Below are 23,998 nucleotides of genomic sequence, written 5' to 3' on the forward strand. Positions count from 1 at the left end.
TTTTTTGTAGAGAGGTGCCTGACACCACCCCCTGCTCATTTTTGTATTTTTTGTAGAGACAGGGTTTCACCGTGTTGGCCAGGATGGTCTCCAACTCCCAACTTTAGGTGATCGGCCCCCGCCTTAGCCTCTCAAAGTTTTGGGGTTATAGGCATGAGCCACCACACCCAGCTTAATTTTTTAATTTTTTGTAGAGAGGGAGAGGTTGCAGTGAGCAGAGACTGCACCACTGTACTCCAGCCTGGGCAACAGAGTAAGACTCTGTCTCAAAAAAAAAAAAAAAAAAGTTTTAAAAGACAAACTGACAGACATGGTGGCTCACACCTATAATCTCACCATTTGGGGAGGCCAAGGAAGGATTGATTGCTTGAGGTCAGGGGTTCGAGACCCGCTGGGGCAACATAGGGCAGACCTCCTATCTCTACAAAAAAATTACAAAAATTAGGCCAGGCACAGTGGCTCATGCCTGTTAATCCCAGCACTTTGGGAGGCCAAGGCGGGCAGGTCACCTGAGGTCAGGAGTTCGAGACCAGCCTGGCCAACATGGCAAAACCTCGTCTCTACTAAAAATACAAAAAAATTAGCCGGGCATGGTGGTGCATGCCTGTAATTCCAGCTACTTGGGAGGCTGAGGCAGGAGAATCACTTGAACTCAGCAGGCAGAGGTTGCAGCGAGCCGAGATTGAGCCACTGCACTCCAGCCTGGGCAACAGAGCGAGACTCTGTCTCAGAAAACAAAACGAAACAAATTAGCGGGCATAGTGGCACGTGCCTGTAGTCGGGCGGACCACTAGAACCCAGGAGTTCAAGGCTGCAGTGAGCTATGATTGCTGCACTGCGCTCCAGCCTGGGTGGACCAGGCTGGTCCTGGTCCTAAAAAGAAATTCAGCCAGGCGCAGTGGCTCACGCCTGTAATCCCAGCACTTTGGGAAGCCAAGGTGGGTGGATAGGTGGATTATTTGTGGTCAGGAGTTCAAGACCAGCTTGGCTAACGTGGGGAAACTCCGTTTCTACTAAAAATACAAAAATTAGCCCAGCGTGGTGGCACAGGCCTGTAATCCCAGGATAGCGGGACCCTATCACTAAAATAAATAAACCAATAAACTAAAGAGTCGTCTAAAAACACAAAAATGAAGACTGGAGCACAGGTCACTGACGGCATCTGGCTGGAATGAGGCTGTGAACATCTAGTTTTCGTCTGCTCAGCATTCATTTCCCCTTCTGCTAACAGGCGTCAGGTTTTGCTTGAAGGAGTGGCCAGCCCTTCGCATGCAGCCTTCCAGAGTCTGCCCCTCAAGGTAATATACACAGGTCCACCCTTAGCCCAGGCCTGGGCACAGAACCTCTGCTAAGCCGATCGCCGCTTGGGATCCCTCGGGGATTCCAGATCCCAGTCTCCTATACAATGATGCAAGAAGGGAAGAGCTCAGAGCAGATAGATCCCCGTGGGGCATCCTGAGACACCAGCCTTGTATTTTTGCTGCCGAATCCCACAGCAGCCCTGACTCTTGTCTTTTCTGAAGCCTGAATCTTGGCGTTCTTCTGTCATGGGAACTACGGGCTAATACATTCCCTTTTTGTTTAAGTTGGCTGGGGTTGGTTTCTGTGGCTCAAAACCACAGCACCCCATGGCAGAGCCTCTGCGGATCGTCAGCTATTCTGTGTGCTTCTTTTCCTGGCCTGTCTTCGGCTGGTACAGCTACACGCCCAGAATCCCTTGGACATTAAGGCTTACGCAGGCCGGCCGGGCGCGGTGGCTCAAGCCTGTAATCCCAGCACTTTGGGAGGCCAAGATGGGCGGATCACGAGGTCAGGAGATGGAGACCATCCTGGCTAACACGGTGAAACCCCGTCTCTACTAAAAAATACAAAAAAACTAGCTGGGCGAGGTGGCGGGCGCCTGTAGTCCCAGCTACTCGGGAAGCTGAGGCAGGAGAATGGCGTAAACCCGGGGGGCGGAGCTTGCAGTGAGCTGAGATCCGGCCACTGCGCCCCAGCCTGGGCGACAGAGCGAGACTCTGTCTCAAAAGAAAAAAAAAAGAAAAAAAAGAAAAGACTTACACAAGCCATGAGCAGGGCATGGTGGAGTCAGTCTGTGGTCCTAGCTACTCAGGAGGCTGACATGGGAGGATCATTTGGGCATAGGAGGTGGAGGCTGCAGTGCCTTATCATTGCACCACTGCACTACAACCTGGGCGACAGAGCAAGCCCCTGTCTCAAAAAAATAAAAAGAAATTCAGCCAGGCGCAGTGGCTCACGCCTGTAATCCCAGCACTTTGGGAAGCCAAGGTGGGTGGATAGGTGGATTATTTGTGGTCAGGAGTTCAAGACCAGCTTGGCTAACGTGGGGAAACTCCGTTTCTACTAAAAATACAAAAATTAGCCCAGCGTGGTGGCGCAGGCCTATAATCCCAGCTACTTGGGAGGCTGAGGCAGGAGAATTGCTTGAAGGCAGAAGGCGGAGGTTGCAGTGAGCCGAGATCGTGCCATTGCACTCCATCCTGGGCGACACAGTGAGACTCCATTTCAAAAAAAAAAATAAATTGGCCGAGTGTGGAGGCGGGTGCCCATAATCCCAGCTGCTCAGGAGGCTGAGGCAGGAGAATCGCTTGAACCCAAGAGCGGGAGGTTGCAGTGAGCCGATATCTCGCCACTGCACTCCAGCTTGTGTGACACACCAAGAATCTGTCTGGAAAACAACAACAACAACAAAAATTCCATGGGAACCAGTAGCAGGGTAGGAAAACGTAAGCAGTAACAATGAAATCCTGGAGGCTCCAGACAGACGAGTCTGAGTGTTAAAATCTCCAGGGGGACCCAGCCCTAGAGGGCTCTCATGCTTTTGTATTTTGCTCTTGAAGCCCTACCAGATTTTCACAGTGAAGATCAGAGAAAAACAAAGCCAAACCCTCATGCTTCAGCAGAGGCAAGTGGAACACAGACGTTTTGAAATACACCAGAGCTCTCTGCTATTCTTTGCAAGGGCTGCCCTCAAGGGAAACTATTTTACCAGAGCCAGATGGATGGACGGGGGGCGTACCAGAGACTAACCAATTATTTATCTTGAATGTGCCTTATTGTCCTCATTTATAAAACCAGGGTAGTAGCTACAACCTCATAATGGTGTTGTGAGGATGAAATAATGAATGCTTGCAAAATGCTCTGAGAGGTGCCTTGGTACACAGGACCTGCTTGATATACGTTTATCTGCTATCATCATTATCGTCATCCCCGGCCCCCAGATAGGGCAGAGATGTGGACACCGGAGCATCTCTGGATCCCGATGGACATCCAGTCCTCAAATTCGGTCCAGTCCTAGGGTTCCCAGTTGAGCAGCTTTTGGGGAGCTTCTGTGAATCTGGTGTTTGGGCTACGATGATTCTTGCTTTTCTCATTTCCAAATCTATTCTTGCCAAATAAGCTTCGTGTCTTAAGGTAACATGAGTGAGTTTCTGAATGTCTCACACCCTCATTGATATTCTTTCTCTCTCTGAGACAGGGTTTTATCTCTGTCATCCAGGCTGGAGTGCAGTGGAGTGCTGTCACAACTCATGGCAATCTTGACTGCCTGGGCTCAATTGATCCTCCTGCCTCAGCCTCCAGAGTACCTGGGCCCACAGGCACGCACCACCACACCCGGCCAATTTTAAAAATTATATGTAGAGACGAGATCTCCCTATGTTGCCCAGGCTGGTCTCAAACTCCTGGGTTTAAACAATACCCCTGCTGCAGCCTCCCAAAGTGCTGGGATCACAGGCATGAACCACTGCACCCAGCCAACATCATCCATTTTAACCCTCATTTTATAGTAAGGGAAACTGAAGCCCAGAGAGACCAATAACTTGTCTGAAGTCACACAGCTTGTTATTCATGAAGCTGCCTCCAAAATTTACACCTCTCCCACGGCACCATCATGCTGCTTTGTTTTGACATAGTGATGCAAGCATCTCAATTTTTTTTGCTTCACCCCTCCATCCAGGTCAGGGATGGACTGACTCAAATTGCTTCTATTGTTATTACTAGTATTTTATCTGGCTGTTGAATCCATGTATGGAACATCAAATCCCCTCATTAACTCCCCTGCTGGTATCCACACCCCTGTGTAGTCCCCTCCCATACTGAATTAGGCTGACTTGTGTAACCACTAGGCAGAATTGGACTTCTGGGGCCAGATCATAAAAGACTCTGTGGCTTCTCTTTGCTCTTCTGTGAAGTCCTTGCTGTAAGGGAAGCCATGTTGTGAGGATGCTCAAGCAGCCCAGTGGAGAGGTCACATGACCTCCTGCCAATTATAGCACCAACTTCCCAGGTGTATAAGGGGCCACCTAGGAAGTGGAGCCTCCAGGCTCAGGTAAATTTCAGCTGCAGCTAACATCTTGATGCAACCTTACAAGAGACCCCTGAGCCAGACCCATCCAGCTGAGTTATTCCCAAGTTTCTGAGCCACAGAAACTGTAAGATGATAAATGTTCACCATTTTAAGCCACTAGGTGAGGAGTGAGGAGTCATTTGTCATGAAGCAGTAAACGAGTTGTATATAGCACTTCTATCTTTTTTCCAAGTCCTAACGCCAGTGTATTTCATCAGGAATATTTTCCCCCATGCTTTGGTTTGAACATGTTTCCTGTGGAGTCAGAGTCAGATGTATATTTTCCTGAGCTGGTGTTTAAGAAATATGTATGAGTTCTAAATGACGGGGTGGCTATAAAAGAAAAACAAGTTAACCTGTTGGAAGCAAGCTGAGGAAACACGGTTCATTGCTCTTAGATTTTTAGGCTATGGTCTCGAATGGGTAAGGAAGTGTTTCCACAGAAGATAATTCTGTGCCTTACACACAGGCACACACATGCGTGCACACACACACACATGTGCACACTCGTGCATGCACACACACATGAATATGCACAGACACACATTCACATATGCACACATACACATGCACACATGCACAAACACACACACTTTTGGTCTCCTTGTCTTTTGCAATGACACCAAAGTGCAGTTCTTTTCAGGAATGGTCAGAGTTTTCATCACTGTGTGATGAGAAATTCTAGAGATTCAGTGCACAGGCAGGAAGCAAGACTGGAGACACAGGAAGGATCCTCGGAGGATACAGAAGCCGTAGGAGGTGACATTCAGGGGACAGGAAAAGGAAGAGGAGGAGAAGACAGAAGAATGGTCCAAGTTCCCCAATCATTCGCCAAATAGCTGCTGAGCTTCAAAGATTTCAGATTCTGAGACTTCTGCTTTGCTTTGTCAGCCTGCTTTCAGACTCAGCCAGTGCTGGGGTTCAGGGAATTCCATAAGGACCCTTTTCTTGTGATGGGGCTCTATTCTGCTGCCTTGCACATGTCCACCTGGTAACAATGGTCAAAGCAAGGACCCCTTGGGCTTAAGGCAGAAGAACAACCCCATTATCGCTTCTTCATGGGTCTTCTACAGCTACTGTGTGCCCAGCACACGGTGCATGGCGTGATTCCTAGATTTTGGAAGAAAAAGGAAAGAGAAAGTAGAATAGCCCAGCTATACCTCATTTTCTAGAGCAGCACTGTCCAATAGAACTTTCTGCAGTGACGGAAGTGTTCTTCCTCTGCACTGACCAATACGGGAGCCATTAGCCACCTGAGCCTAGAGGTTCTGCTTCCGAGGTGGTCCCTTACATACCTGGTGCTGTTATTGGCAGGAGGTCATGTGACCTCTCTACTGAGCTGCTTAAGCATCCTCACAGCATAGCTTCCCTTGCAGCTAGGACTCCATGAGAGAGCAAAGACAAGCCCCAAGGGTCTACTAAGCACTTGAAATGTGGTGCCTGCCATAGAGGAGTGGAATGTTTAATTTTATATAATTTTAATTAGAGTATAAGTTTAGGTCGTCATATATGGCTAGCAGCTTCTGAATTGCATGGCATAGCTCTTAGGCCTTGCTTTGGGTTTATAAAAACAGTCTCTCTAAAGATTCATAAAAACTTTTGGCAGGGCATGGTGGCTCACGCCTGTAATCTCAGCACTTTGGGAGGTCAAGGCAGGCGGATCACCTGAGGTCAGGAGTTCGAGACCAGCCTGGCTAACATGGTGAAACCCCGTCTCTACTAAAAATACAAAAATTAGCCAGGCATGGTTGCGGGCACCTGTAATCCCAGCTATTCGAGAAGCTGAGGCAGGAGAATCGCTCGAACCCAGGAGGTGGAGGTTGCAGTGAGCCAAGATCCTACCACTGCACTCTAGCCTGGCCTGTAGAGCAAGACTCCATCTCAAACAACAACAACAACAACAACAACAACAACAAGCTTTTAAATTGGCCAGGCACAGTGGCTCACTGAGTGTAATCTTAGTACTTTGGAATGCTGAGGTGAGAGGATTGCTTGAGCCCAGGAGTTCAAGACCAGCCTCGACAATATAGTGAGACCCTGTCTCTACAAAAAACAAATTTTTTTAAAACTAGCCACAGCTGGGTGCAGTGGCTCAAGCCTGTAATCCCAGAACTTTGGGATGCCAAGGTGGGCAGATTACTTGAGGCCAGGAGTTTGAGACCAGCCTGGCCAACATGTTGAAACCCCGTCTCTACTAAAAATACAAAAATTAACTGGCATGATGGCTAGGGCCTGTAATACCAGCTACGTGGGAGACTGAGGCAGAAGAATCACTTGAACCTGGGAGACAGAGGTTGCAGTGAACTGAGATCGCTCAGACTCTGTCTCAGAAAAAAAAAAAAAAAAAAGACTAGCCGGGCATGGTGGTAGGTGGCTGTGGTCCCAGCTACTCAGGAGACTGAGGTGGGAGGATTGCTTGAGCCTGGGAGGTCGAAGCTCCAGTGAGATATGATCACCCTACTACGGCACTCCAGCCTGGGTGACAGAGTGAGACCCTGTCTCAAAGAAAAGAAAAGAAAAGAAAAGAAAAAGAATAAATCCACTATAATATTTTTGCATAAGTTTTTGTGTCAACATAAAGTTTTCAGTTCACTTGGGTAAACATCCAGGAATGAGATTGTGGGATCCTGTGGTAAGTGTAGCTTAACATTATAAGAAATTGCCAAACTGTTTTTCTTTTTTTTTTGAGACGGAGTCTTGCTCTGTCGCCCAGGCTGGAGTGCAGTGGCACAATCTCAGCTCACTGCAAGCTCCACCTCTCCCAGGTTCCCACCATTCTCCTGCCTCAGCCTCCCGAGTAGCTGGGACTACAGGCACCCACCACTACGCCCGGCTAATTTTCTTTTTCTTTTTTTTGTATTTTTAGTAGAGACGGGGCTTCACCGTGTTAGACAGGATGGTCTCGATCTCCTGACCTTGTGATCCACCCACCTCAGCCTCCCAAAGTGCTGGGATTACAGACGTGAGCCACCGCACCCAGCCCCAAACTGTTTTTCAAAGCTGCTGTACCATTTTGTTTTGTTTTAATCTTTTAAAAATATTTATTTATTTATTTATTTTCAGGCAGGGTCTTGCTCTATTGCCAAGGCTGGAGTACAGTGGCAAGATATAGCTCATTGCATCTTCTACCTCCTGGGCTCAAGGGGTCCTCCTGCCTTCACCTCCCACATTGCTGGGACTACAGGCATGTTCCACCACATTCTGATAATTTTTCATTTTTTTGTAGGGATGGGATTCTCACTGTGTTGCCCAGGCTGGTGTGAAACTCCTGGCCTCAAGCAATCCTCCTGCCTCAGCCTCCCAAAGTGCTGAGATGACAGGCGTGAGCCCCCTCACCCTTCCAGCTGTACCATTTTGCATGCCATTGGCAAGGTAAGAGAGTTCCAGTTGCTCTACATTCTCACCAACAGTTGTTATTGTCAGTTTTGTTTTCTAAGGAATGTTAATAGGCGTGTAGTGATATCTTGTTGTGGTTTTAAGTTGCTCTCTAATAATAATATTGATTATCTTTTCATATGCTTGCTTGTCACCCATACTTTTTTTTTTTTTTTTTTGAGACAGAGTCTTGCTCTGTTGCCCAGGCTGGAGTGCAGTGTCGCGATCTCGGCTCACTGCAACCTCTGCCTCCCAGGTTCCAGCGATTCTCCTGCCTCAGTCTCCTGAGTAGCTGGGACTACGGGGGCCTGCCACCATACCCAGCTAATTTGTGTATGTGTGTGTATTTTTAGTAGAGATGGTGTTTCACCATGTTGGCCAGGCTGGTCTCAAACTCCCGATCTCAGGTGATCTGCCCATCTCAGCCTCCCAGAGTGCAGGCATGAGCCACCATGCCTGGCCCCATATACCTTCTTTGGAGAAGTATCTGTTCATATCTTTCACCTGATTTTTAAATTAATTAACGTGTTTTTAGAGACAGGGTCTCACTCTTGTTGCTCAGACTGGAGTACAGTGGCACAATCATGGTTCACTGAAGCCTCGACCTCCTGGCTCAAGCAATCCTTCTGCCTCAGCCCCCTGAGGAGCTGGGACTACAGGCATGCGCCACCACACCCAGCTAATTTTTGTATTGTTGTAGAGATGGGGTTTCACTATGTTGGCCAGGCTGGATTTGCCGAGTTTTTAATGGACTGTTTCTCTAGATATTTTATTGCCTCTTTAACAATAAAATTAAATAAACTCCTTTCACACAGCCTTAACTTCGTGTAGTGATCTTGTGGATGGCTTAATGCCTGGAGTTAGTTTTGTTCCTTCTCGTTTCTGCTACCAGCTTCACAGGCTTCTGCTAAGGTAAGAGCCTGGCTATGGTGGAGCTTGAAAAGGTTGTCTCACCCCTCCTTTGCAAACCCTTTTTTTGTTGTTGTTGTTTAGATGGAGTCTCACTCTGTTGCCCAGGCTGGAGTGCAATGGCGCAATCTCAGCTCACTGCAACCTCCACCTCCTGGGTTCAAGTGATTCTCCAGCCTTGCCTCCTGAGTAGCTGGGATTACAGGCTGAAGCCACCAAGCCTGGCTAATTTTGTATTTTAGTAGAGATGAGGTCTCACCATGTTGGCCAGGCTGGTCTCAAACTCCTGACCTCAGGTGATCCACCCTCTTCAGCCTCCCAAAGTGCTGGGATTAGAGGCATGAGCCACCGCGCCAGGCTGGAACCTTCTTATTTTTCTTTTTTGTTTTGTTTTTGTTTTGAGACAGAATCTCATTCTGTCACCCAGGCTGGAGTGCAGTGGTGTGATCATAGCTCACTGCAGCCTTGACCTCCCAGGCTCAGCCTCACAAGTAGCTAGGACTACCGGTGTGCTCCACCATGCTTGCCCAATTTTTGTATTTTTTTGTAGAAATGGGGGAGGGGGTCTCATTATGTTGCCCAGGCTAGTCTCCAACTCATGGACTCAAGCAGTCCTCCTGCCTCAGCCTCCCAAAGTGCTGGTGTGAGCCACCGCGCCAGCTATGCTTCTTTTTTTGAGCACATGCTTTGTGAGACAGCTTTCACATGCCCTCTGGACCGGGAGAGAGTGAGAGAAGAACTCCGTTTCTAACATTTTGGTTGGTCAATGCCTTTTTACTGGTCCTTTTTAAACCTTCCCTGTGGAAGCTACCAACATATCCAATGACTGACTGCGTAAGGAAAAAGGAATGGCAAATGATTAAATCCATGTCTGGACTTGCCAAGGTCACAGGCAGTTGGCCTCGTGAACTCCTTGCAGTATTATTGTACAGTGTTTTGCTCCTTGGAGAAAACATCATCTAGGTTTGTAGTTTGTGCACAATTCTTTCTTTCTTTCTTATTTATTTATTTATTTTTTGAGATGGAGTCTTGCTCTGTCACCAAGCTGGAGTGCAGTGGCACGATCTCGGCTCACTGCAACCTCTGCCTCCCAGGTTCAAGTGATTCGCCTGCCTCAGCCTCCTGAGTAGCTAGGACTACTGGTGCACGGCATCATGCCTGGCTAATTTTTTTGTGTTTTAGTAGAGACAGGGTTTTACCGTGTTGGCCAGGCTGGTCTCGATCTCCTGACCTCGTGATCTGCTCACCCTCATCCTCCCAAAGTGCTGGGATTATAGGCCTGAGCCACCGCGCCCAGCCTCTTTCTTTTTTTTTTTCTTTTTTCTTTTTTTGACCTCCTGAGCTCAAGTGATCCTCCAGCCCCTGTCCCCTAAGTAGCTGGGATTACAGCCATGCGCCACCACACTTGGCTAATTTTTTGTATTTTTTGTGGAGACAGGATTTCACAGTGTTGCTCAGGCTCTTCTCAAACTCCTGACTTCAAGTGATCTATCCACCTCGGCCTCCCAAAGTGCTGGGATTACAGGCATGGGCCACCTCACCTAGCCTACAAGTCTTTTTTTTTTTTTGAGACGGAGTCCCGCTCTGTCACCCAGGCTGGAGTGCAATGGCGCCATCTCGGCTCACTGCAACCTCCACCCACCGGGTTCAAGTGATTCTCCTGCCTCAGCTTCCCAAATAGCTGAGATTACAGGTGCCCGTCACCATGCCTGGCTAATTTTTGTATTTTAGTAGAGACTCGGTTTCACCATATTAGGCAGGCTGGTCTCAAATTTCTGACCTCAGGTGATCTACCCGCCTCAGCCTCTCAAAGTGCTGGGATTACAGGCATGAGCCACCTCGCCCAGCCTACAATTCTTTACATTTAATATTGTTAGGCCTATGGGGCCTGGAGGTACATACATGCCTCTTGTCATTAAATAAATCTGTCATTAAGAAGTCAGAAGTCATCTCAATGAGTCCAAAGGAAGAGACTGTATGAGGAGATTGTATGTAAATCTCTCTCTTTACCATTGTGGTAAAATACACATAACATATAATTTAACATCTTAACCGTATTTTTTTTTTTTCTGGAGACAGAGTCTCATGTCTCACTCTGTCTCCAAGGCCGGAGTGCAGTGGCGCAATCTTGGCTCACTACAACCTCCGCTTCCTGGGTTCAAGTGATTCTCCTACCTCAGCCTCCTGAGTAGCTGAGATTACAGGCGCCTGCCACCATGCCCATCTCTATTTTAGTAGAGATAGGGTTTCACCATGTTGGTCAGGCTGGTCTCGAACTCTTGAGCTCAAGTGATCTGCCTGCCTCAGCCTCTCAGAGTGCTGGGATTATAGGCATGAGCCACCACGCCTGGCCATCTGAATCATTTTTAAGTGCACAGATCAGTGGCATCAAGCACGCTCACAGTGTTATGCAACCAACACCATCATCCACCTCCAAAATGTTCTCATCTTCCCAAACAGAAACTCTGTCCCTATTCGACAGTAACTCCCCGTCTCCCCTCTCCCAGTCTCTGGCACCCAGCATTCTACTCTCGTCTCTATGACTCTTACTGCCCAAGGGAACCCATAGAAATGGAATCACACTGCATTTGTCTTTCTGTGACCAGCTTATTTCACTGAGCATAATGTCCTCAAAGTCCATCCCTTCACATGTCACGTATGTCAGAGTTTCCTTCCTTTTCAAGGCTGAATCATACCCCACTGGATGTGGTACCACAGGGGTAAATGCACGCTTGGATTGCTTCCATCTGCTGGTTCTTGTGAATAAACGCTGCTGTGAGCATAGCATGCAAGTGTCTCTTCAAGACCCTGCTTGCAGTTCTTTGGGGTATAAACCCAGAAGTGGAAGTCTGCATTGCATCTTATGGGAACTCTAGTTTGTTTGTTTGTTTATTTATTTATTTATTTATTTATTGAGACAGAACTTCGCTCTATCACCCAGGCTGAAGCGCAGTAGCGCGATCTCGGTTCACTGCAACCTCTGCCTCCCAGGTTCAAGCAATCCTCATGCCTCAGCCTCCTGAGTAGCTGGGACAGGTGCACACCACCACACCCCAGGTATTTTTTTTTTTTTTTTTTGGTAGTTTGGTAGTGACAGGGTTTCACCGTGTTGGCCAGGCTGGTCTGAAACTCCTGACCTCAGGTGATCACCCACCTCAGCCTCTCAAAATGCTGGGATTACAGGTGTGAGCCACTGCACCCTGCCTAGTTTTAACTTTTTGAGGACCCTCCATGATGTTTCCCACAGAGGCTGCCCCATCTTCCATTCCCACCAACAGTGTGTGTGTAAATGCCTTTGCAGGAGATCAATATCTCCTGCATCCTTTTGCTTCTCTGCACCTCTCTCCTTTCGCTTCTCTTGCTGGTCTCCAGCTTCCTAAGGAACCTCCGCCGTCATTCTGGCCTATTTCCGGTTCAGGATCCCCATGGCAGCTGGAATGATTGCATTTCAGATACTGCACATCGGTGTGCCTGCCGTCTTGCACTTAAAGCCCCTCAGTGGCTTCCCACTACTCTCGGATCAGCCCCAGATCCTATAGGACCCATCTCGGCCCTTCTTCCCTCCTTAGCCTAACCTGGTTCAGTTGAACATGGCCACTCGGTTCCACACACAGTGGCCACCTGCCTACCCCTCCATGGCCCATACTTCCTTCTTTATCACACACAGTTTCCTGGCAGGGGCACTGCCCTCACAGTCCCTTGCCACTTCTCTAATCAGGCATCCCTTAGACCTCAGGGAGGAGCCCCCGACTCTGTTTACCATCCTCCCCACCTCAATCAAGCAGGTACTCTAGTTACTGCTCCTGCTAAAAATGCGTTCCTTGGCTGGCCACCGTGGCTCACGCCAAAGTGCCTGTAATCCCAGCACTTTGGGAGTCCGAGGCAGGCGGATCATGAGGTCAAGAGATCAAGACTATCCTGGCAAACATGGTGAAACCCTATCTCTACTAAACATACAAAAATTAGCCGGGTGTGGTGGTGCACACCTGTAGTCCCAGCTACTCAGGAGGCTGAGGCAGAAGACTCGCTTGAACCCGGGAGGCGGAGGTTGCAGTGAGCCGAGATCGCGCCACTGCACTCCAGCCTGGGCGACTGAGGGGGACTCTGTCTCAAAAAAAAAAAAAAAAAGAAAAAAAAATGCTTTCCTTGCCTCCCACTTACCTCTGTTTGCATGCACATATTCAAGACTGAGAGATGAGATTAATACCTATTTCAGCCCCAGATTGGAGCGCGGTGTGTGCGGGGCAGGGAAGCTCCCGCCTTAGGCCCAGTCTCTCGTCTATACTCGCACATCACCATGCACTAGTCCCTCACCGGATGTATCATAGCTGTGACTTGATTTTACTTTTACTAGATGTGTCTTTGATTTAATATCTGCATCTCCCCCTCGACTATAATCTCCATCAGGGTGGGAACTGTGTCTCCTTTCCCGCCCTTAATAATTCATAAATGAGGGAAATGTGGAAACTGCACCGCCTTTTTAGGGGGATCTGAATTGGCAATGGAGGACCAGGCTACTGAAGTCCCAAAGGGATCCCAGTGATGCCCACGTTTGCCACTCCCTGTTTTCAGCTAACATTTCTCTCTGGGGCATTCTCTCAGATCTGTCTTGCCTGGATCTAGCATATCGAATGAGTGAATGAAGGGCTCTAAAAAGAAAGAGAGCTAGGCTGGGCACGGTGGCTCACGCCTGTAACCCAGCATTTTGGGAGGCTGAGGTGGGAGACTGCTTGAGCCCTGGAGTTGGAGACCAGCTTGGGCAATATAACGAGACCCTGTCACTATACAAAATTTAAAAAGGCCGGGCGAGGTGGTTCACGCCTGCAATCCCAGCACTTTGGGAGGTCGAGGTGGGTGGATCACCTGAGGTCAGGAGTTCAAGACCAGCCTCACCAACATGGTGAAACTCCATCTCTACTAAAAATACAAAAATTAGCTGGGTGTGGTGGCAGATGCCTATAATCCCAGATACTTGGGAGGCTGAGGCAGGAAAATCGCTTGGACACGGGAGGCAGAGGTTGCAGTGAGCCAAGACTGCACCATTGCACTCCAGCCTGAATGACAGAGTAAGACTCTGTCTCAAAATTAAAAAAAAAAAGAAAACTTAAAAATTAAAAATTAGTTGGGCATGGTGGCTCATAGTCCCAGCTACTTGGGAGGGTGAGGTGGGAAAATCACCTGAGTCCGGGAGGTCGAGCTGCAGTGAGCTATGATTGCGCCACTGCACTCCAGCCTGGGCGACAGAGCGAGACTCCATCTCAAAAAAAAAAAAAAAAGAAAAAAAGAAAAGAAAGGAGGGAGGGAGAGAGCGAGGGAGGGAGAGAGCGAGGAAGGGAGGGAAGGAAGGAAGGAAGGAAGGAAAGGAGGAAGGAAAGAAGGGATCAGGGATTCAGGTATCCATCTCAAGTGGTCTTCAGTTACAGTAAAGTATGATGACCTTTAATCTGAGGGTTTAAGAATGATCAGGCCTGGCACTGTGGCTCACACGGGTAATCCCAGCGCCTTGGGAGGTCGAGATAGATAGATCTCTTGAGATCAGGAGTTTGAGACCAGCCTGGCCAACATAGCAAGACCCTGTCTCTATAAAAAGTAAAAAAATTAGCTGGGCGTGATGGCACTTGGCAGGCAGAGGCAGGAGGGTCCCTTGAGCACAGGAGGTGGAAGTTGCAGTGAGTTATGATTGTGCCACTACACTCCAGCCTGGGCGACAGAGCGAGATTAAAATATAAACATATGTATTATATATAATACACACATATTTTATCTTCTATCTATTTTACACTTTAGGGTTGGGGGGCTGGAGTGGCTGGGGCGGAGACACAGCTGAGGTCATCCGTCCCTTTCTCCAGTGACCCAGGCTCAAAACTTTCCAGATGGGCATTTCAAGGGTCCCCTGTTCCCCCCGATGGAGGAAAGGGCGTCCACCGGCTGCAGCCCCGCGGGCAGGGGGCTAGGTGCGCCGGGTCCAGCTCTCCGGGGGACCCCCCAGCCCTGCCAGCACAGGCCTCGCCCCCGGCCCCCAGCTGGCGCGCGCCGCGTGGGCTGCGCTGGGCGGGACCGGCGGGCGGGCGAGGCGCACGGTGGGCTGGGAGGCTCCGCTCCGCGCCGGCGCGATCTGGTCCGGGTTTCTGCGCCCGCCCAGCGCCCCGGCCTCCCCGCCCCCCGCGCCGCCGCTGCAGCCGCCGCCGCCGGAGGCCGCTCGGAGCCGCGCGAACATGGCCGAAGTCGGCGAGGACAGCGGCGCCCGCGCCCTGCTCGCGCTGCGCTCGGCGCCCTGCAGCCCCGTGCTGTGCGCCGCAGCCGCCGCCGCCGCCTTCCCCGCGGCCGCGCCCCCGCCGGCCCCAGCGCAGCCCCAGCCTCCGCCTGGGCCGCNGGGTTGACCCCGGGGTCCAGGCCGGTCGGGGGTTAACGGGGGTGGCTGGGGGTGGTGGGGGCTCAGGCCAGGTAGGCTGTAGGGGGATCCCCAGGTCTGGGCATCAGAGATCGAGGTCGGGGGTGAGCCCCGGGTGCGGGCGGCGGGGGTCGCGGGGGCACTCACTGCTTGGGCAGCTGCAAGGCGGGCGCGCCGCGCCGCTGGAAGGCCCCGTCCACGAAGACGCCGTTCTTGCCGAGGCAGCGCAGGTAGAAGTGCGGCTCCTGGAAGCTGAGCTGCAGGTGGCGCCGCGAGATGAAGCTGGACAGGCCCATGTTCAAGTCCACCGAGCCCTGCGACGAGTTGCGGCCGATGGTGACGCTGGGCTGGCGCATGAGGAACTCGAACTCGCGGCCCTCCAGCCGCGCCAGCGCCGGGCCCGCGCTGGGCGCCGCGGACGCCGCCGCCGCCTTCCCCGCGGCCGCGCCCCCGCCGGCCCCAGCGCAGCCCCAGCCTCCGCCTGGGCCGCCGCTGCCGCCGCCGCCGCCGCTGCCTCCGGGCGCGATCGCGGGCGCGGGCTCCTCCGGGGGCTCCTCCGGGGGCTCCTCCGGGGGGTCCTCCGGGGTATCCGGAGACTCCGGGGGCGCGGGCGCGGCGCCGGCCCTGGTGGCCGCGGCGGCCGCCTCGGTGCGGCAGAGCCCGGGGCCGGCGCTGGCGCGGCTGGAGGGCCGCGAGTTCGAGTTCCTCATGCGCCAGCCCAGCGTCACCATCGGCCGCAACTCGTCGCAGGGCTCGGTGGACTTGAACATGGGCCTGTCCAGCTTCATCTCGCGGCGCCACCTGCAGCTCAGCTTCCAGGAGCCGCACTTCTACCTGCGCTGCCTCGGCAAGAACGGCGTCTTCGTGGACGGGGCCTTCCAGCGGCGCGGCGCGCCCGCCTTGCAGCTGCCCAAGCAGTGAGTGCCCCCGCGACCCCCGCCGCCCGCACCCGGGGCTCACCCCCGACCTCGATCTCTGATGCCCAGACCTGGGGATCCCCCTACAGCCTACCTGGCCTGAGCCCCCACCACCCCCAGCCACCCCCGTTAACCCCCGACCGGCCTGGACCCCGGGGTCAACCCCGACCCCCGCCTCCTGGGTCCCTGGGGTCACCTAGACCCCAATTCTGGACCCTCCGGCCTGAGGATTCTCCTCCACTTTCCCCGGCCTGGACACCCCGTCGCTCCCGACCTCCACCGGCCTGTACTCTGGGGTCAACCCCTACCCACACTTCGCGGCTCCTGGGGTCACCCCTGACCTCATCTCCCACCGGCCTGGGCTCCTGGAGCCACCCCTACCCCAAGCCCACCTAGCTGGGCTTCTTAGGTCACCCCTGACCCAGATCCCTGCTGTCCCCCAGCTCCCACTGGCCTGGACTCGGTGGTCATTCTTAACTCCTACTGGCCTAGATCCCTGGGGTCGTTTACGTCCCCACCCCGCGTAAACACGCAAGGTCAACCATGACCCCCACTTCCTAGGCCCCCCTCCCCCGGGGCCACCCCGACCACTAACCCCACAAGCCTGGGCTCGCAGGGCCACTCCCACCCCAGCTCCACCCAGCTGGACACTGAGGTCACCCTGACCCCAGTCCCTGTTTCTTGGGCCTGGGGATCACCCTCAACCCTTCCAGGTCACCCCGGACCCCCACCAGCTTGAACTCCAGGGTCACCCCAGCCTGGCCTGGTTTTCAGGACTACCCCTGACCCCCACCAGCCAGGGCCTCAAGTCACCTCAGTGCCTGATCCCTGCGGTCCTGGACCCCAGTGGCCACCTCTGACCCTGTCTGGTCTGGACCCTTGGGCCACCCCGACCCCATCCAGTCTGGGTCCTGGGGGACCCCAGCACACTCACCCAGGACAGTGGGAAGGGTGTTGCTCCGGGAAGTGTGAGCTCCCTAGTAGTTTGGACTGTGCTGAAGGAGCAGAGGCCTGGCAGGGAGAGGAGAGGACAGGAAGCCTGTGCCTCAGTTTACCTCGCCAGTGAGTGCTCCTGGGATGGAGTAGCAGGACCCCAAGCTCAAATTAGATTCCCCTGGGCCCGAGGTCGCCGGGGCAGAGAGACCCAGCTGGGCCTGGATGGCTGCCCAGGCCTGTTGGTGCCTTTTCAAAGCATCCCGTGGTCACCTCCTGCCCATTCCGGTTCCCTCCTTTCCAGCTCCACCGCCCGCCCTCCGCACCCTGTGCTCTGCCCCGGACCTCAAGGTCTGTTGATCAGGAGAAAGCCTGTTTAATTACTCATTTCCTCTGGAGCCACTTTCTTTTTCTATTTAGTGATTGCCTCTAACTCATCACCAGTGTTTATATTTCTTCAATGTGGTTCTTGTTCCAGGGTTGTCTGTCTAATTACTCCCTTTTATAAACGCCTTGCGTCTGGGGAATTTTTGCTGGGGTAATTCCCAGGGCCCAAAGTTTGTGTCTGTAAACTTCTCCCCATTTTTAGAGTCTTGGCATGTTTGGTTACAAATATCGCATTGAATAATTTACAATGCAACATCAACAATGACTCACTCCCTCTTGGGGCGTGAGAGGGGAAGTATACCTTTTCCTAGCCATGCTGAAAGGTGTGCATTTTGGTAAAATCAGAACCCAGGAGATAACAAAGTTGTTCTTTGCCTCAGTTATTACTCTGTTCTCTCTTTTCCATAACCAATGTACTCTCTTCTGTTTGGGACCATTAAATGCATTTGCTGGCCACTCTCCCTTCCAGTAAGAAAATGACAGGTAGGCTCCCCAGGCCCCCCTTAGAGACCTGCTTTACAGATGCACTTTTATGTAACTCAGGTTCACCAAGTACTTCCATTAAACAGTCTTGTTTTCAGGTTTCCTGCTCCAGCCATGGAAACAGGTACACTCCCCAGTCAGACCCAGCTTTAGTGAATCTTGAAGGAGGTTTTCACGGTATTTTTTTTTTTCTAAGTCAAGGGGAAAAAATTTCGACCTCAGATCGTCTACAAATAGGCCAGTAGCGGGTTTGTTATTTATGAAATGTTATCAGAGTATACAGTCCTTGCACATTTATGCTCCAGGGAGCTCGTGTTCTCAGTGGGTGCATTACCAGGCATCGTGGTGGAGCTGTCAGGCTACACGGATGCCCGCCCGCTGACTTGGTGCATTAGATGTGTGTGAAGTGCTCGGTGCACTGTGCCTGTCTGTTTTTATTTGACTTCACCTGCACATGTGAGCAATATCTATGTAGGCAGCATGTAAAATTTACAAGAACAAAGCACACGTGCAGAAGGAAAAACATTAAGTGGATGTCTATGTCCACCCTCCTAGAAAAGAGCTGTTTGCTTCTTTTTTCTTTCTTTTTTTTTTTTTTTTGGTCACGGAGTCTCGCTCTGTTGCCCAGATTGGTGTGCAATGGCTCACTGCAAACTCCACCTCCTGGGTTCAAGTGATTCTCCTGCCTCAGCCTCCTGAGTAGCTGGGATTACAGGCACATACCACCACACCAGGCTAATTTTTTGGATTTTTAGTAGAGATGGGGTTTCGCTGTGTTAGCCAGGATGGTCTCGATCTCCTCACTTTGTGATCTGCCCCCCTCGGCCTCCCAAAGTGCTGGGATTACAGGCATGAGCCACTGTACCTGGCCTCACTTTTTTTTTTTAATTTTAGAAAACTTATACCTAAGTAGTCATATATGTAGCACAGGCTGTTACAGACTTCTTTTTGGTTAGGTAAAGATTCTTTTTTTTTTTTCGAGATGGAGTCTGGCTCTGTCGCCCAGGCTGGAGTGCAGTGGCGCGATCTCAGCTCACTGCAAGCTCTACCTCCTGGGTTCACGCCATTCTCCTGCCTCAGCCTCCCAGGGAGCTGGGACTACAGGCGCCCGCCACCATGCTCGGTTAATTTTTTGTATTTTTAGTAGAGACGGGGTTTCACCATGTTAGCCAGGATGTTCTCGATCTCCTGACCTTGTGATCCGCCCGCCTCAGCCTCCCAAAGTGCTGGGATTACAGGCGTGAGCCACCGCACCCTGCCTGGTTAGGTAAAGATTCTTAAGCCTGGCTGGGTGTGGTGGCTCATACCTGTAATCCCAGCACTTTGGGAGGCCAAGGTGGGTGGATCACTTGAGTTCAGGAGTTCAAGACCACCCTGGTCAATATGGTGAAACCTTGTCTCTACTAAAAATACAAAAATTAGCTGGGCGTGGTGGCTTGTGCCTGTAGTCCCAGCTACTTGGGAGGCTGAGGCAGAAGAATCGCCTGAACCTGGGAGGCGGAGGTTGCAGTGAGCTGACATCACGCCACTGTACTCTATCCTGGGCGACAGAGCAAGACTCCATCTCAATAAAAAACAAAACAAAACAAAAAACAAAAAATGCTTCTTAAGCCTGTTACGTTAAAAGTCATCAAGAAATTTTAAGGATTTCAGAGCAAGGAAGTTAGATGCTTAAGTTTTTGTCATCCTAAATGGGAAATTCACCACCGAATGTCAGGAATTACTATGTCTGTTTTCTCTCGGGCTTTGGTACCTGCTATTGCCATTGCTACTGGAAATTGTGAATTTCTTTACTGTAAACTACAAATTTTCTTGCCGCGTTGGAATGTGATTGCCTTGGACGTGCTTGGATTTGGTGGGAGGTCTATGGGAGGTCTATGGACGTGCTTGGATTTGGTGGGAGGTTGGTGCCCACACCATTTTCCAAAGCTGTGTGATCCGGGGCCGCCCTCTTCACCTTGGGACAGGTGCATGCCACACACACTTCCTATACGGCTCCCACTCAGGAAGGATGCCAGAATTCACCCCTATTTGTTACTGGAGGTATATAATTCCAAATCTTCAATATTTTTAATTATTGCTGGGGGAAATAAAAATGACTTGTGACCCAGCTTAGAGCTGATCTCGCTCCACTGGGTGTCTGACAGTATGCGTGGTGGGTAAGCATCTTGCCAGAGCCCCCAGGCACAGGGGAGAGTGCGTGGATTCCGATTCAGGTTTGCTTGGTGTTGAGTTGGAGGAACTGCCCGGGTGTCCGTCATAGCGTTTCTCCTAGACCATAAGCTCCCTGTAGCTGGGGCCGAGAATTTATGATCTTTCACCAGAGACCTAGCGCAGGCACTGGCTGGTATTAGGTACACAGCAACTGAGTTCTGTTTGTTGAGTGAACAAATTAATGACTAAATGAATTTGCAGCTTCCATAGGAGAAAAACAGTGTCATCGATTTAGCCTGGTGTCCTAAAAGCACCATGAGCCTGTCATGGGGGGAATTCAGACAGCCTTCTTCGGTTATGGGGAAGTGGGGGTGAGGTGTGTGTGTGCTGTCATTCTTGATGCCACTTAATTTTTTTTTTTTTTGAGATGGAGTCTCTCTGTTCCCCAGGCTGGAGTGCAGTGGTGCCATCTCGGCTCACTGCAAGCTCCGCCTCCCGGTTCACGCTATTCTCCTGCCTCAGCCTCCTGAGTAGCTGGGACTACAGGCGCCTGCTACCACGCCCTGCTAATTTTTTGTATTTTTAGTAGAGACGGGGTTTCACCATGTTAGCCAGGATGGTCTTGATCTCCTGACCTCATGATCCATCCGCCTCAGCCTCCCAAAGTACTGGGATTACTGACGTGAGCCACCACGCCCGACCTTTTTTCCCCTTTTTACATAGTTAATGTGTCCAACTGAATTCTTGGTTTGTTTGTTTGTTTTTGTTTTTTTGCGACAGAGTCTCACTCTGTCGCCCAGGCTGGAGTGCAGGGGTGTGATCTCAGCTCACTGCAACCTCCGCCTCCCAGGTTCAAGTCTCTCCTGCCTCACCCTCCTGAGTAGCTGGGATTACAGGCGCACATCACCACACCCGGCTAATTTTTGTATTTTTAGTGGAGACGGGATTTCACCATGTTGGCCAGGCTGGTCTAGAACTCCTGACCTCAAGTGATCCACCCACCTTAGCCTCTCAAAAGTGCTCGGATGTCAGGCGTGAGCTGCTGCGCCCGGCCCCAACTGAATTCTTGATGCCACTTAATTTTGAATTTCAATTACCCAATTCAAAATTCAAAAAATTTGTTTTTCTCATGAACCTGAGACCCTGTGTGTATCCCATACTTGCTTTTCTCTCTTTCTCTGCAACCTTTTCCTCCAATATTTTTATAGTAAATGTGGATTGCTTGAATAATTACAATGAGAATAAGACTTCTGTTTGTGGTAACTTTGAGTGGTAAGATTCATATGGGTGTCTTTTTTTCTTTATACTTTTCTGTGTTTTCCATGTTTTCTGAAGTGAACGTGGTTACTTTTTAAAATTATTTTTTAATTCTGTAGAGACGGGGTCTCACCATGTTGCCCAGGTTAGTCTGGAACTCCTGGCCTCAAACGATCCTCCCACCTTGGCCTCCTAAAGTGTTGGGATTACAGGCATGAGCCACTATGCCCAGCTTCTTTTTTAAAAACACACTTTTTATCATGGACAATTTCAAACATAGACGTAGAGTAACAAGCTTCCACATGGCTGTTGCCGGCTTCAGCAGCTATCATCGTGTGGCAGGCTTCTTTATCTTCGCCCCCATTCACCTTTCCCTCTCGCCCCAGTTATTTAGAAGCAAATCACAGATGTCATCTTACTTTGTCTATAAATATTTCAACCAAAATTTCTAGAAGATAAGAATTCTTAAAAAAAAAAACAAAAACCACAGTGTCATTATCACACCTAAAAAATGAATAATAATTTCTCACTGTCCTCAAATAATCAGTGCTTAGGTTTCTCTTACCGTCTGCATAGTTATTTTCTTTTCTTTTTTTTTTTTGAGACAGAGTCTTCGCTCTGTCGCACAGGCTAGCGTGCAGTGGCACTATCTTGGCTCACTGCAACCTCCACCTCCCAGGTTCAAGCGATTCTCCTGCCTTGGCCTCCTAAGTAGCTGGGATTACAGGCATGCAACACCACACCCTACTCATTTTTGTTTTTAGTAGAGACGGGGTTTCGCATATTGGCCAGTCTAGTCTCGAACTCCTGTCTCCAGTGAGCCGCCCGCCTCAGCCTCTCAAAGTGTTGAGATTACAGGCGTGAGCCCCCAGGTCCGGCACCCGCTGCTTTTTTCTCATGGGGTCTTTTGTCCTGTGTAGTTCATCATACCTGCCTTTGCAATTGGATTCTGCCAGCATCTGTTCACTATGTCCCTTCCCCTTGTCATTTCTATAAACTGGTGACTAGACCCGGGGATTCCATCAGACTCAAGTGTGTTTTGTTTTGCTTTGTTTTGCTTTTTTTTTTTTTTTTGCCAGAACTGCCTTATAGGTGGTGGTGCATGCAGAGGTGAAAATGTCTGGGTGTCCCCCATAATTTGTAACATTAGCAGCTTTTGGTGGTCATTGCCTGGGTCCCTTAATTTGTTCTTACCTGTACTTTTTTTTTTTTTTTTGAGATGGAGTTTCACTCTTGTCACCCAGGATGGAGTGCAGTGGCACCATCTTGGTTCATTGCAACCCCTGTCTCCCAGGTTCAAGCAATTCTCCTGCCTCTGCCTCCTGAGTAGCTGGGATTGCAGGCGTCGACCACCATGCCTGGCTAATTTTTGTATTGTTAGTAGAGAGGGGGTTTCGCCATGTTACCCAGGCCAGTCTTGAACTCCTGACCTCAGGTGATCTGCCTACCTCAGCCTCCCGGAGTGCCGGGATTGCAGATGTGAGCCACCGCGGCCGGCCACCTGTACTTTTTTGTAGTTCGTTTTGGCTGCCAGCGTGGATAGTGCCTGGGTTACCATGCCCCAGCTGCTGAGAGGTGCATTGTGAATGGCAGGTGTTATGGATCACAGCCTTTGCACATGTGCCAGGAGAAAAAGTAATTGTAACCACCAAAGCGTTTTACTACATAAATGTTTTAGCCCCTATAAAAACATCCGGAGATCCTTTTGTTGTTCATGAGCCTGACAATTGGGTGTTTTCACGCGGCGGCATCTGAGATGTGCCACCCTGGAACCTTGTTACGACGTGGGCACATTACCTATCTGACCTGAAAAACAATTAATAAATAAAACATACAGAAGCCAGTTTTGCGTGGCTATTTCCAACTGGTCACTTGAAGAATATCGAATTATACAATTACTTACACATTGTATAACCATCATAAAATTAGTCACAGATTGACATGACATTATCTTGAAATTAATTGGAAAAGTGCCCCAGACCTGGGGAAGTTGAACGCCTCACTACGCGGCATCAAGGACGGTCACGGCATTCCTTTTCTCCTAGGGTTTTCCCACCCTTGTCACTGCCCTCACCCAGTCCCCTTAGGTGACCCAGCACCTGGGTGGCTCATGCTTGGCTGGTGCAGGAGTGGGCGTATGTGCTGAGCTGGGCTTTGCACTTGGGACAAGAGAGGGTGTCAGATCAGTCTCTTTCCAGCGGGTAGACACGAAAACTCAGATGGTGCTGTCTCGCTTCTCCATGTGAAGGATCAGCCTGCAGTGCCAAAGGTGACGGGAAGAGCTGTGATTAGGGAGGGTTGGTCTCTTAGTGAAGGAAGCCACGGAGGAGACAAAGAGGGGCATCGGGCCTGACTCCTGAGACCTGGTGGCCCCAGGACCGGAGAGGAGCAGATCCAGGTGCAGGATCTGCTGAAGGAAGGAACGTTCCTGTTGGGTGATGGTTTTGAACCAGACCTGGGGAGAACAATCACTGCTGTAGAGGTTAGTGGGGAGCTGCTTCGCGGAACGGGGTGAAGCTTTAGTTTTAGTCCGGTGGTATCTTGATAGTCAAAAAATGAAATGCGGCATCTCCAAATAAAGTCTTTATTCTGGTTTTTTGCTAGTTGGCAGTTATTGTGTATCACATGTGTTTGTTCCAAGTTAGACTGTCAACTTGTTAAAAGTTACTTTAAAAAGCTCTGTGGGCACGTAGCAAGTACATTGGGTCGATGTTAAAAATATGAGCCACTTTCTAGTATTTGGTGCACGTTGAATTTTTTGGGCTTGCCGCCTTAAGAGAACTTACATAGGATTTTAAAAGTCAGTCTCTGAGGAGGGTGCTG

General features: G+C 50.5%; 1 protein-coding gene and 1 non-coding gene across 2 annotated transcripts in view; both read left to right on the forward strand.

The window, feature by feature from the left end:
• Positions 1-14,868: 14,868 nt before the first annotated feature.
• Positions 14,869-23,998, forward strand: part of FOXK1 (forkhead box K1) — a 92,767-nt gene continuing 83,637 nt past the window's right edge. The window contains exons 1-2 of the mRNA XM_025380653.1: positions 14,869-14,954; positions 15,464-15,961. Of these exons, the coding sequence (XP_025236438.1) occupies positions 14,869-14,954; positions 15,464-15,961 (584 nt within the window). The remainder of the gene's footprint in view (positions 14,955-15,463; positions 15,962-23,998) is intronic.
• LOC112621971 lies at positions 22,875-22,982 on the forward strand. The gene has a single exon (XR_003118889.1). It is a non-coding gene; the product is annotated as a small nucleolar RNA U13 (small nucleolar RNA).

This window comes from Theropithecus gelada, chromosome 3 (assembly GCF_003255815.1).
Source record: "Theropithecus gelada isolate Dixy chromosome 3, Tgel_1.0, whole genome shotgun sequence".
Taxonomy (NCBI): Eukaryota; Metazoa; Chordata; class Mammalia; order Primates; family Cercopithecidae; genus Theropithecus; species Theropithecus gelada.